This window comes from Protomyctophum bolini (genome assembly GCF_963924005.1).
Source record: "Protomyctophum bolini genome assembly, chromosome: 20".
Lineage (NCBI taxonomy): Eukaryota > Metazoa > Chordata > Actinopteri > Myctophiformes > Myctophidae > Protomyctophum > Protomyctophum bolini.
The window spans coordinates 12,959,475-12,972,183 of record NC_137881.1 but is presented as its reverse complement, the minus strand read 5'-3'; the positions used below and the strand labels follow the sequence as shown (position 1 = coordinate 12,972,183).

Genomic DNA, 12,709 nt, shown 5'->3' with positions numbered 1-12,709 from the left:
TCCTTCACACCAGAGACGGATACCAGAGAACTCGCCAGTTTACAGACTCGCCGCGGTTTAGTGCATTTTAGTTTTTCACCTTCATTTAAATTGCATTGAATTGAGAGAGAGAGAGAGAGAGAGAGAGAGGATAGTTGTTTAAAGTACCGAAACAATGTAATTCATTAGTAAACAATATCCTGAATTGGTAGGCCTACTATCATTGGTATTCACATACTTTTTATCATTGAATAGCTGCCCATTTAATTGCACAAAATAATTTGATCACTTTGGAAATGAACTATAACATCTGTGGGTTTGACATACTACACTGATGAAGACAGCATGTTAGCATAACGATGAAGACATTGATGAAGAATTTTCGCTGCGGCGAGTTTGTAAACTGGCGAGGTCTCCGGAAACCCCAAAAGACAGATCCTTAAGGCAGGTATGGTTGCTGCAAAAAAATATATATACTGATAAACTGGAAGTCTCCAACTTCTCCATGTTTCATCCAAGTGATGGCTCAACGAGATGCTCCCCTTTGCTAATCTGGAACAAATTTGTGGCATATGGCACGGCGGTGTACATCCTTGCAGGCAGTGACAGTGAGTAAAAGTACTGTACTGTAGCCTGCCTGCCTACCTGTTAAAGTTTTGGGCAGCTGCTGCTGCTGGTGATTTTACCAGCGCCAGCGTGATACCTTTACAATGAATGAATTACTCACCTAATGCTGGCTTCCGCCGGCCGCTGCAGTAGACCGAGTAGAGGATCCAATTCCACCATGTTTAACGTATATTCCGTATATTATACATTTGTTTAATTCAAAGATGTGCAGCATCATGGCTTTCATATAGTAAATATAATCCACCACCACCACCACTTCTAATCAATGTTTACAGTCTGTGAGTCTCTCCCTCGCGACAACTGTCTGTCATGGAAGGAGGCTACAACCGAAACAGACTTCCTCTTCCTCTTCAAAATAAGAGATATACTTGTAATGATTAGTCAACACAAAAAGATTGCACAGCTAGAAGCAAAATAAAAATGAGTTGGCCGGGACGGGTCCGAGGGCTGGCTGTGCAAAATAATCCGTTACTTGGATATTGCTCAAGGCAGTGACTCAAACCACATAGTTGTTTAGCAAAGGGAACTGAAGTGTGTTTCCTGGTACTTTTCAGCTGTAACCCAGAGACCATTTAACCACATTACTGTCCCTATTCAACGTCCACATTCTGTAACCCAGAGACCATTTAACCACATTACTGTCCCTATTCAACACCACATTACTGTCCCTATTCAACACCACATTACTGTCCCTATTCAACACCACATTACTGTCCCTATTCAACACCACATTACTGTCCCTATTCAACACCACATTACTGTCCCTATTCAACACCACATCACTGTCCCTATTCAACACCACATTACTGTCCCTATTCAACACCACATTACTGTCCCTATTCAACACCACATTACTGTCCCTATTCAACACCACATTACTGTCCCTATTCAACACCACATTACTGTCCCTATTCAACACCACATTACTGTCCCTATTCAACACCACATTACTGTCCCTATTCAACACCACATTACTGTCCCTATTCAACACCACATTACTGTCCCTATTCAACGTCCACATTACTGTCCCTATTCAACACCACATTACTGTCGCTATTCATTTAACCACATTACTGTCCCTATTCAACACCACATTACTGTCCCTATTCAACACCACATTACTGTCCCTATTCAACACCACATTACTGTCCCTATTCAACACCACATTACTGTCCCTATTCAACACCACATTACTGTCCCTATTCAACACCACATTACTGTCCCTATTCAACACCACATCACTGTCCCTATTCAACACCACATTACTGTCCCTATTCAATGTCCACATTCTGGGGATTTTTTTAACCTCCCGATTAAGTGGCTCTCAAAGTGGGGTCCAGGGGCTCTCTGGGTTCCGGGACCTTTACAGGTCTGTAACTCTGAGTGTGTACACATGGAACCAAAGTGACTCTTAAGTTACGCTTCCATTTCATTCCATCCTCTATATACAAGCCCATGTACAAGCTCAAAACGTGATACTTTGTGAGCTTGTATATCGGCTATTTTTGGTGAACAACTTTGGTGTATAAGTAAAAAAAAAACCTGTACCCTGACGGTGTCTGATCAGCTACATATGGGTGTTTACATGGAAAACGAATTGCTGTCCTATGCATTAAAAGGTGTATTAACACTATCAAAACTTTAATGACCTTTTTTTTGTTATTCAGTAATGGATAGAACGCTCTAAATTTTTTTATCTAGGGGCCGCAATCTGCATTCAAAGATTTTTCTAGAAGCTTTGTCATTGGTCAAAAAAAAAACCCCGGTCGCAATGACTAACCAATCAGGAAGTGGACAGGCAAATCGACCAATGACAAAGCTTCTAGGAAAATATTTGAATGCAGAGTCACAGAGACACATTTTTTTGGAGAGCGTTCTACCCATTGCTAGCTGTCTGAATACCAATAAATAAAAAAATAAAAAAACAAGTCATTACATTTTTGACATATTATTGCTCATAGCAGTTTTTCCTAAGTGTTTTTCCTAATGGAATTCCCTTGTTGCCTCCTCAACCAAGTGTCCTGGGACAGCACTTACCAACAGGCACAGCGCACAGCGCAGGCGTCTGTCTCAATGCCACTTCTGCACTCAATGCTCATGCCTGAGGCGCTGTAATGTTGTTGTACACACACCACAGATGTAGTGTACTTTACAGCATTGGTTCCCAACCTTTTTTATACAGTAAGTACCACTTAAGAAGATATTTGGCTCTCCATGTACCACCATAATAATAAACTAGAAAAAGTGCCCCTCGGGGGCACAGGTCTCCACCAGGGCAGGTCAGGTTGTGGCCTCCTGGTGGCGCTATAATAGGCCAATGTGAAAATTTCAACCAATGGCTTGGTCAGAAGTACTATACTACCTATATATAAATATTATTTCATTCCTTTTGTCTTTTTTCTCCTTTTCTGGGCGACTCTTCTGTGTACCACCAGAGGGGGGGCTCAAGTACCACTAGTGCAGGGGTGGGCAACTTTGTCGATGGAGAGGGCCACTATATTTCCACACTCACTCCAGAGGGCCACATTGTATATTACGTTACTGTAGCAAAAACAGCCGATCTACAAGCTCAAAATGTGTCGCGGTAGATCGGCTATTTTTGCTATATTTTAATTGAAATCCTGAAAAGAATTTGCCTTTTATTTTTATTTAAAATGAATTTAGTTATAGTTATGTTAACTTTATTAACTAAATCCAAACACGTTGGAGATACAAAAGCGGGTCATGTTTGCGTGTTTGGAATTGTAACAGCTGAAATCAATAATACAGTATTATTCTGATATTAACCCGAGGGCCGCATTAAGTGAAGGTGGCGGCCGCATGTGGCCCCTGGGCCGCTGCCAGTTGCCCATGTATGCACTAGTGGTACAAGTACCAGCGGTTGGGAACCTACGCCTTATAGTGCATGTAGCGTGGTCACTGTGCATGTGGTCACTGTGCATGGACATTGCACACAGTGTGATTTGTGGAGCAAAGTTCAGGTGCATTAGGTTAAGGCTGTTTGCATTGGGATCATGCCTCAAGTACGGTCCCTTCACATTCATAATGTGATGTGGGTGTTTGTGTACCCAACGAAACACGTATAGAGAATGATTTACATCACTTGGCTATTGCAGGGTTTTAAAACACTCGTGAGTAAAGTTCTTTCTTGTTCTTTTAAAACCAGCAACCCTTTGAACCTGGTTTTATTAGTAATTTAGCTTTCCTGCCATTGTTTAAAGGGCCAATTAAGGCATAGAAAAGTTGTAGGCCTCTAGCCCGCTGAAGCGTTTCTGCTTCTGAGGAGTGTTTTTACGCTGACAAATGCTAGTAGGGGTCGTATCCAAGGCCAGCCATTTTCTACCTGCTTTACCAGAGGCAGGAAGTGTGTGTGTGTGTATACATTTAAACAGCATGACCTTGAGCAAAGTTTGTAATAGCGCAATAAACGTAAACCTGCAACTGTTACCCAAGAAGCACAGTGAAGTAGAGTCCAAACCTTGCTGCACACAAACAAAGGCTAAGTGCAGTGCATGACTGCCTCTCATGGAGGGAGGGGACTCAGGGGAGGGGGGTTGACTACATACTGCACAGTCAGGCCTGGTAGTAGAAAATGAGAAATGACTCACAAGAAGCATTCATGGACACAGTGAATGATCTGCCACTACATAATGAATAGAAGTCATTGTTTTGTGGAGAGAAAGAAAAAAAACACTTTCAAAATGCAATTGTAACAACAACGACTGACTCTCTGCTAATGGATCATGAGAAAGTAAAGTGTGACTGAAACTAAAGTAACTAAACTAAAGTGAAACTCGCCAAATTGCCAATTCTCCTTCCTCCCCGTTCCATCGGCGCGCCAGGTGCCAACCCTCGAGTGCAGTGGGTGAGTTTTAACCTGCGAGGGGTTCGTTTTAACCTCGGGGGCCATGGGTGAGTTTCAACCCGCAGCGCGGGTTAGTTGTAACCGGCAGCGCATGTCTGGAGCCACGGGTGAGTTTTAACCCGCAGCGCGGTTTAGTTGTAACCGGCAGCGCAAGTAATGCCTGTCAGTCTGTTAGGAATGGATGTTTGACTCTAACCAACGTATGCACACGAGTTACGCCACACTGTGCATTTTTGCAAACTGCTTACCAGCTGCATTGGATTGAAAAATGCATTTTGTTGCCACTTGCCACTGTATTTATCACTGCTTTGCAGTGTGAGTAGTGTCTGACTCACACTGCAGTTGATAGAAAAGAATACCAGCACTCATGTTATAGCCAATAGACTGACACCACGCTAGACAGGAACGCCCACAAATGGCACATCCGGTTTTAGCCCAGGGTAAGAATTTTCTATGGCTGCCAATGCAACTTGGTCCAATCCTTAATCACATACGGACAAACATATATGCCGATAATATCTAACTTGCGGAGGTAACGTGCCTTGTCCACGGGCAACAGATCTTTCAACGTATGGCATTGCAAATACGTTTGATAATCGCTACTCTGCGCAATATTGTTTCGGAAATGCCGCAAATTGCATTGCAGTGAACGAGAGCAAATCACAACTTCCCCCGGGGGTGGGCGGAGTCACAGCTTGAAGCTCTGAATACGCGCCGTGGTGTCAGTCTATAGGATTCCTGTTTATTTTTCCCGCAGGCAGCAGCAAGCAACATACGGATATTTCGGCCCGGAGGCCTTCCTCGGCGTAAATCTCGTGATTTACAACTAGTGCTGGTATTATTTCCCATGGACTGTTATCTACCTGAACCGTGCACCCATCACTTTTATTACTTTGAACTACTAAACTGCTAACTCCATTCTTCAAGTCACACTGCAGTTGTCCTGCAGGATCTAAGCTTCTTTATGTCAGCTGACTGCTCTCATTTTATATCTGTCTGTTGACAAATTCTATGTACTGTATGTACAGTAGTCTGCTCGTATTACAGCTGCAATAGAGTTTCCACTCTGCGTACGATGGCAGCCCCAAGTGGCAGCAACGGTTAACACCACTGGTCACAAGTTCTCATTTCTTTACACGATTTCGATTGGAAAAGCACTCTTTTTTTTGGTGCAGCTTAAAAGAAAACAAATCACACTCGTGTGAAATGAGGGGGTGATCTTATCATCATACATCACATTCCGTGCTCAGCCAATCAAATAGTTTCCGTGGTACAGACACACAAAGCTGTGCATATAACATATAATAACAATAATTGATGAATACAAAAATAATCTGACCAGTCTGAAGTGAGCTGTACTGTACTGTACTGTACTGTACTGTACTGTACTGTACTGTACTGTACTGTACTGTACTGTACTGTACTGTACAAGCCCTCCTCCCTGGCCTGTGTGTGTGTGTGTGTGTGTGTGTGTGTGTGTGTGTGTGTGTGTGAGACGCTGCACAGTGCACAACATCCAGTGGCATTAGTGAGGTGTGTTCAGCTTTTCGTGCTTACAGGGAACACACATAGCTACGCAATGCAGTGGCTTTTACCACTCAAAAAATAAATACTGTATTCATTTAATTCCAAACTATTACCTGTTGAAGAAACTAGCCAGGGGTCCCAGCCTCTTCCGCCTGCTCTCTTCCTCCAGCTGAGTGAGCCCGGGCGGGGGCCACCGTCCCGCGGCCCCCCAGGGGTCACCTCCGGGCGACGGGGGCCACCGCGCGGCGGCGCCCCACGGGTGGTCTCCTCCGGGCGACGACGGCGGCGACGACGACAGCGTCACGTCCGAGAAGTGTGCGTGGGCGCCGCTGTGGTCCGTCTCCAGGGTGACGATGGCGCTGGAGTCGGAGGTCACGGTGAAGTCCAGGATGTCCTCGTTGGAGACGGACAGCGTGGCCGACAGCTCCGTGCTCAGGCTGGACACGCTGCCCACCGAGACGTTGTCGCCACGGTTGTTCAGCGCTACGCCGCCGACGCCCGCTGTAAGAGCCACGATATGATAATGAGGTTATGATGAATCAGTGGTTTTCAACCTTTTTCATGTCAAGGTCCATTATTTATTCTGCATCTGAGACCACGGACCACCATTTGATGACGTTTAGCCTCGCACACCCAAAACTAAAGAATATGTTCACATTTCCGTGCTGTATTGATGTTGGTACCATTAGGAGAGATAACAGGCAAACGTTGATCAAAATAACAATTATTTTACATTCTCTAATTGTGTAGACTTTGAGTAAATTAACTTAAGTAATGCCAGATGTTTAACAATAATTTAACTTTTGAGTGTAAAATTAAACCAAATGGACCCAAAAGGGTCCATTGTGTTCGGTGCTCTGTATATCCATGTCTAGATTTCTGTTCCGTTTGTGTTTGTCAGTAGCTGCGAGGTTTACAGTAAGTAGAGATGCAAATACTTGATGCAAATACTTGATGCAAATACTTGATGCAAATACTTTACTCAAGTAAAGCGTCAAAACCGATACTACGTGCGTCAGATTATTTGTGCTCTTATTATATTATATTTTTGTGAACAGAAAATATACTCTATATATACCTGCCATCCCCACCGCGGCCGCCGCGTTTGACCTAGGGGCGGGGTTGAAGAGGCGAGCCGAGTCGTAGCCGCTTCGAGGGAAGGTGGAGGACTTGTGCAGGGCGCCACCCGCGTCCTGCGTCGGCTGGTCCAGGGGCAAGGTGGCCGGGCTGTCGCTGTGGTGGTGGTGGGGGTCGGCGGACGCCCGGCCCAGGCCTCCGGCGCCCGCCAGGCGCGGGTGGTGGGAGACGGGCTCCGGGTTGTTGATCTCCAGGGTGGGGATGCCGGAGTCCTGGGACGCCAGGCTGTGGCTGTCCTCCTCCTGGTCGGCGTCCTCCACGTCACCACCATCACCACCACCGCCGCTCTTCTGGGGGCTACTGTAGTAGATGGGCGTGGTGGTGGTGGTGGTGGGGGCGGAGGAGGGCTTGTAGCTGGGACGGGAGTGTTGGATGCAGGGGGGGGACGCTCTGGGGGGCTCGGTGGGACAGCGGTGCTGCTGGTTGATGTGGTTGTGTGTGTGGTCGGGGCCGGGGTGATGTGTAGTAGTGGACGTCTGCTCTTTCACCGCCGAGCCGTTCTCCATGATGGCCCCTCCGGACGCGCCTGAAAGACCACAAACACCCAGAGCGTTATTATAGAACGGAAACAACATTAAGATGCCCTTTCCAGGATGTCCGCTGATATTAAGTCAATTAAGTTCAACCAGTTTATTTTCTCATTCTAAAGACTCTCTATTATGACTCAAGATAGCTCGTTCCAATCAAGCGGAGCACCGACAGAGAAAGCTGCGTTGCCTTATAGCTCTGAGTTAGCAAATGGAACCTTGGGGGTCAGGATGTCACTCGAACGGGTCTGATAGGGACTTGGATTCTGATTACGGTTGAACTACAGGGTAGTTTGGATGGAATGTGAAAAGGGATCAGCCTGTGTAAAGGATGCTTTTACTGCTGGTTTGTATGGTTTAGCACAGTGCAAATCACATTATATCTGTGAGTGTGTTGCACATGGAAATGTAAAGGGCAAGGGGGCATCGTTGTGTGTGTGTGTGTGTGTGTGTGTCTGTTGACTGACTGGACCCACGAGTTTCAACATCCAAATTAGGCTTATTCTACGATAGTTTAAGCCGGTCTGGACCGGAAAACCAGCTTACCGGCTCACTCCTCGCACACCAGGACAGTAAAAGGGCCAAAACAATACAGCCGGAAAGCCATGAGGGAGGCTGAAAGCTGATCCAGCAGTAACCAGGCTGTAACTGGAACCCCAGGCTGAAATGTGAACATGTCCCTAGTGGGGACTACATCAGGGCCGATGCTTTGAACAGCAGCTGGGAAGCTAGAGGAGGCCACTGCCAGCTGATAAGATATGGCCGAGAGCCTCACAGAGGGAATAGTCCTTTCCTTCCGTTTTCCAATTTAATACGAGTCAAGTCCAACTGACAGGATCATGCACTGCACAAAAGAATAGGAGGATGGCCTGTCCACACACGCACGCATGCACGCGCACAGACACACACACACACACACACACACACACACACACACACACACACACACACACACACACACACACACACAGACACACACGGTGGACTTGTGTTTAAACAGGGCTTACTGTCTACGTATATGCTTGCAGCAGTCCAGCAGCCGGGACTGTGCATCTTATCTTGATGAGCTACGGGGGAGTTTCCAGCAGGGGGACAAAGGGATATCCACGTTCAGGAGCGCGCACGCACACAATCACACACTCACACACACACAGTGACACACACACAGCTGCTTCCAGACTGCACCACCTGCTGCTTACAGCTGGATATGAAACGCAGTGAGTGAAACTCTAAAGTAAAAAGAAACTCCAAACATTGCGGCGGGGCGTGTGGTTCAGTAGCAAGAGGAACACAGCTGTGGATTATCTAAAGTGCACCCACTTAAAGTTTAAGTGGTTAAAGAGGTTTCCCTACAAGATAAAGCAAAAAAAAGCAATGTCTACATTGTGGCTGTGGGGTTTAAGTCTTAAACCCTACATGTTTCATTGTAGGCCTATATCGAATAGTGAAAATAGCTTGCGACACACAACACCTAGTAGATGTGTTATTTTCTCTAAATGTTCACCTATCGTGACACGCTGCACAGAACAGGGACACTAGGGTTCATGTGATTAAGTGAATTAAGCCGCCAGCCGTGGCCTCGGCTTTAAACCCTGAGCAGCAGCAGCATGATGTCATGTGACCCCAGTAGACTTTGCCTCGACACAGACAGAGTTCTGTTCCCTGCCTGCGCTACACACTATACCTACCGTGGCACGAGACACCACAAACAGACAGAGACACAGACAGAGACACAGAAAGTAGTATATAGTGTTTACCGGTATACTGAAAACTGGCCATTCATTGTCAATGGAATTCAATGTTTGTGTTTGCACACAAACACCCAAAACTGCCCATTCATTGTCAATGGAATTCAATGTTTGTGTTTGCACACAAACACCCAAAACTGCCCATTCATTGTCAATGGCATTCAATGTTTGTGTTAGGACAATGTTTGTGTTTACACAAACCCTCAAAGCTGGACATAGGAGCGGCTAGCTGCCCTCAAAGAAATTTGCCAATACACATCACGGCGCATTGTGAGCTTGTACATCTGCCCTGTTCGCTACTTTTGTGTGACACTTTTGTATGATAAAGTCATTTACAGAAAAACACAACACGTGGACAGCTAGGAAAAGGTCAGACTCTGCGTCTGTGATCGATTCATCTTCATCGTTGCCAATTACTAATTGTAATTTGTTGCTGTCGGGCAGAAACCTCTTATCTCCAATGTATTCTACCTTTTTGTGTTTTTCCTGTCCTACTTGATCATACATACTACAGCGTCAAATAAAAGCAGTGATGTAAATAGGTTTTCAATGTAATGAGTTCCGGGATGCAGGGATGGCCTTTTAGAGTCCCACTTCAACGACGTTAGGAGTCATATTTAGCATTTTTACAAATTGCAGCATTTAACTCCCATTTTATTTTACAATTTGGTTATATTCATGTAGAAAACAGAAGAAATTATTATTATAACTAAAGCTAGCAAAATAAACTAGAATAAAAAAAACAGTACAGTAGTATAGTAGTGCATCCCGTGGATGCAGAGGTCGTTGTTTTATTGCGACCCTTAACTATGCAAAATGCACCCTATTTTAATCTCTGTAAAAGCATCAAAAGTAGCAGAACTGCGAGCCGCAAGCATCTCATGGCCTGGATGTGTCAATCGTGAAAATGACACATGGTTAAAAGTACTTTTGTGTGATACAATGGACGGCTGTCCAGGACTGCCGTCATCCATGCCGCTTGTGTGACGTCGTTCAGATTCAGTAGACTACAGTGTTGTTTTTGGCAGGAAATTTTGATTTTAGTTTTAGTCAGGCTGTATTTTGCCAGGTCTTATTACCTAACTTGAGTAAACTAAATACCTGGAGGCGTGATCAATGCCATTTGGCTATTCTGAGTGGCCAATGAGCATTGATCTTTAGTTTACTCAAGTTAGGTAATAAGACCTGGTACTTAAGACACGCAAAATACAGCCCATAGTCTCTTCAATAGTTTTAGTTTCAGTCACATTTTAGTCACCTGGAATGTTTTAGTGTTAGTCTAGTGTTAGTCGACTAAATATCATACGATTTTAGTCGACTAAATCTAAAGTTGATTTAGTCGACTAAAATGTACTTTGGCGTCGTAATGATTTTCAGCATGCAACCAACTGTAAAATGACTTATACTGGATGTTTTGTCCACTACTAGTGACTATAGTCCCTTCCTAACATTTTAGTCTAGTTTTTATTTTAACAAAATTGTCAGTATATTTAGTCATAGTTTTAGTCATCATGGCTTAGTTTTTATTTAGTTTTCATGTCGTTTTTGTCAGTGAAAAAAGGTTGTTCGACGAACATTTCTCGTCATATTAGTCGACGAAAACAACACTGGTAGACTACCGGTACTCTTGTAATGCTGACTTTATAGACCTTTGTGTCAGTGGCATTGCGTTGCTAGTCGTCTCGCGTAGCCAGACAACTATTCCACAGTCTGGAACTACACCTCCTGAATGCTATATAGTCTGGAACTACACCTCCTGAATGCTATATAGTCTGGAACTACACCTCCTGAATGCTATATAGTCTGGAACTACACCTCCTGAATGCTATAGTCTGGAACTACACCTCCCAAAATCCGAGTAATCTGTTTGTCATTTCCGTTCACAAAAATATATTTAAAAATATCTTTAGAGCTTATTTTTTTATTTCCATTTCTGAGGAGGCTCCACTTCCGCTTTATATTTTACTCATGAGTCATGATAGAATTTCCGTTGCTCCAGACTGTATGACGGAAGCATTTGAAAATTGCGAGAGGCAAAACAGTCTGGCAACGCGAGACTACGTTGCTAGGGAACAGCTTGGGTGCATTTCCTGTCACAACACAGGACAGAACACTTTACTTCCACAGGAAATAAACGTGGAGTCTGGACCCATTTAATGTTTTAAAAAAGAGCTAATTTTCCCTGATTGGATACCTAGAATGACACCGATGTCTAGATACTATAAGTACAAGTCTGTAAGAAGAATAGATAAGTGACTACTAGCGGGAACACGCACTGTCACTCTCGCAGTTATCTGCTTATCTCTATAATAAATGACAGAGCATCATACCAAATCAAGTCTAACAAAAAAACTTTTCTTAGATTGGGGGGTCCCATAGTTGTATTCATGTGTTTATTGCCTTTGAAATGTTTTAATTTAAAGTGTTGAGAAAGAATCACATATAGTGTCTCTTATCCCCGGTCCTTAATTGGCATAAAGTCTAACAATAAAACATTTCTTAGATCGGGTGGTGGTGGTGGAGGTCCCATAGTCGTATTTACGTGTTTATTTAATATCAAATTCGGTGGGCCCTTGAAGTTTAAATTGAAAGTGTTGTTGTTGAGTTAAGAATCACACAACTGTACCACTCTGTGTCTCTTCTTCTCCCCGGTCGTTGGCGGTGTGGTGTGCCATGCTGGACTGGTTGATGATGATGCTACAGGTGGGCAGGTTGCAGCCGCTGCTTCTGGCTGGATGATGATGATGATCGGTCCATGATGAGGATGATGATGATGATGATAAGGCGAATGATGGCGCCTTATTGTGGCTGCACCGACCAACCAACCCTCACCTGCGATCCTCCTCCTCACGAGATGACAGAAGAAAGGAAAGGGGCATGACTTTAAAAGACTGTCTGTCACAGTGACACATGTACAAAATAATTAACTTGCAAGTCAATCAAAACTATAATAAATAAAAACAAATGCCACGTGAAGTGAAGTATAAACACCGGGCTGGACTTTCTTGTTGTTCGTAAAGTAGTGCACTTGTCGTTTCCTATAATATAAACCCGGGGCAGCAGCCAGCCAGCAGCGCTTCCTCAATCGGCACTATTGCATTATAAACGTTAATAACTGCCATGTTCTGTCGCGGCGATGAGAAAACGCGCCGCTCTTTAATGCCTTCAGGGTATAAATAATGTCTCTGTATTTTTCCCTGTCTCTTCTTCTTCTTCTTTTAAAACTAAACACTTGAGTCGCGGTCTGTATTAAACCCCCCATCAAGACTATTATAACATACCTGTGCCGATGCTTCCGC

General features: G+C 44.4%; 1 protein-coding gene across 2 annotated transcripts in view; it reads right to left on the bottom strand.

Annotated features, from left to right (window-relative positions):
- tbc1d14 (TBC1 domain family, member 14) overlaps window positions 1-12,708 on the bottom strand; it is a 59,441-nt gene extending 46,733 nt beyond the window's left edge. The window contains exons 1-4 of one of the 2 annotated variants that reach the window (XM_080792664.1): window positions 12,692-12,708; window positions 12,037-12,256; window positions 7,077-7,661; window positions 6,112-6,499 (exon numbers count right to left, since the gene is read on the bottom strand). In XM_080792664.1, the coding sequence (XP_080648790.1) occupies window positions 6,112-6,499; window positions 7,077-7,661; window positions 12,037-12,085 (1,022 nt within the window). In that variant the 5' untranslated portion in view covers window positions 12,086-12,256; window positions 12,692-12,708. The remainder of the gene's footprint in view (window positions 1-6,111; window positions 6,500-7,076; window positions 7,662-12,036; window positions 12,257-12,691) is intronic. The other variant, XM_080792663.1, reaches the window with a different exon arrangement.
- Window position 12,709: the final 1 nt, after the last annotated feature.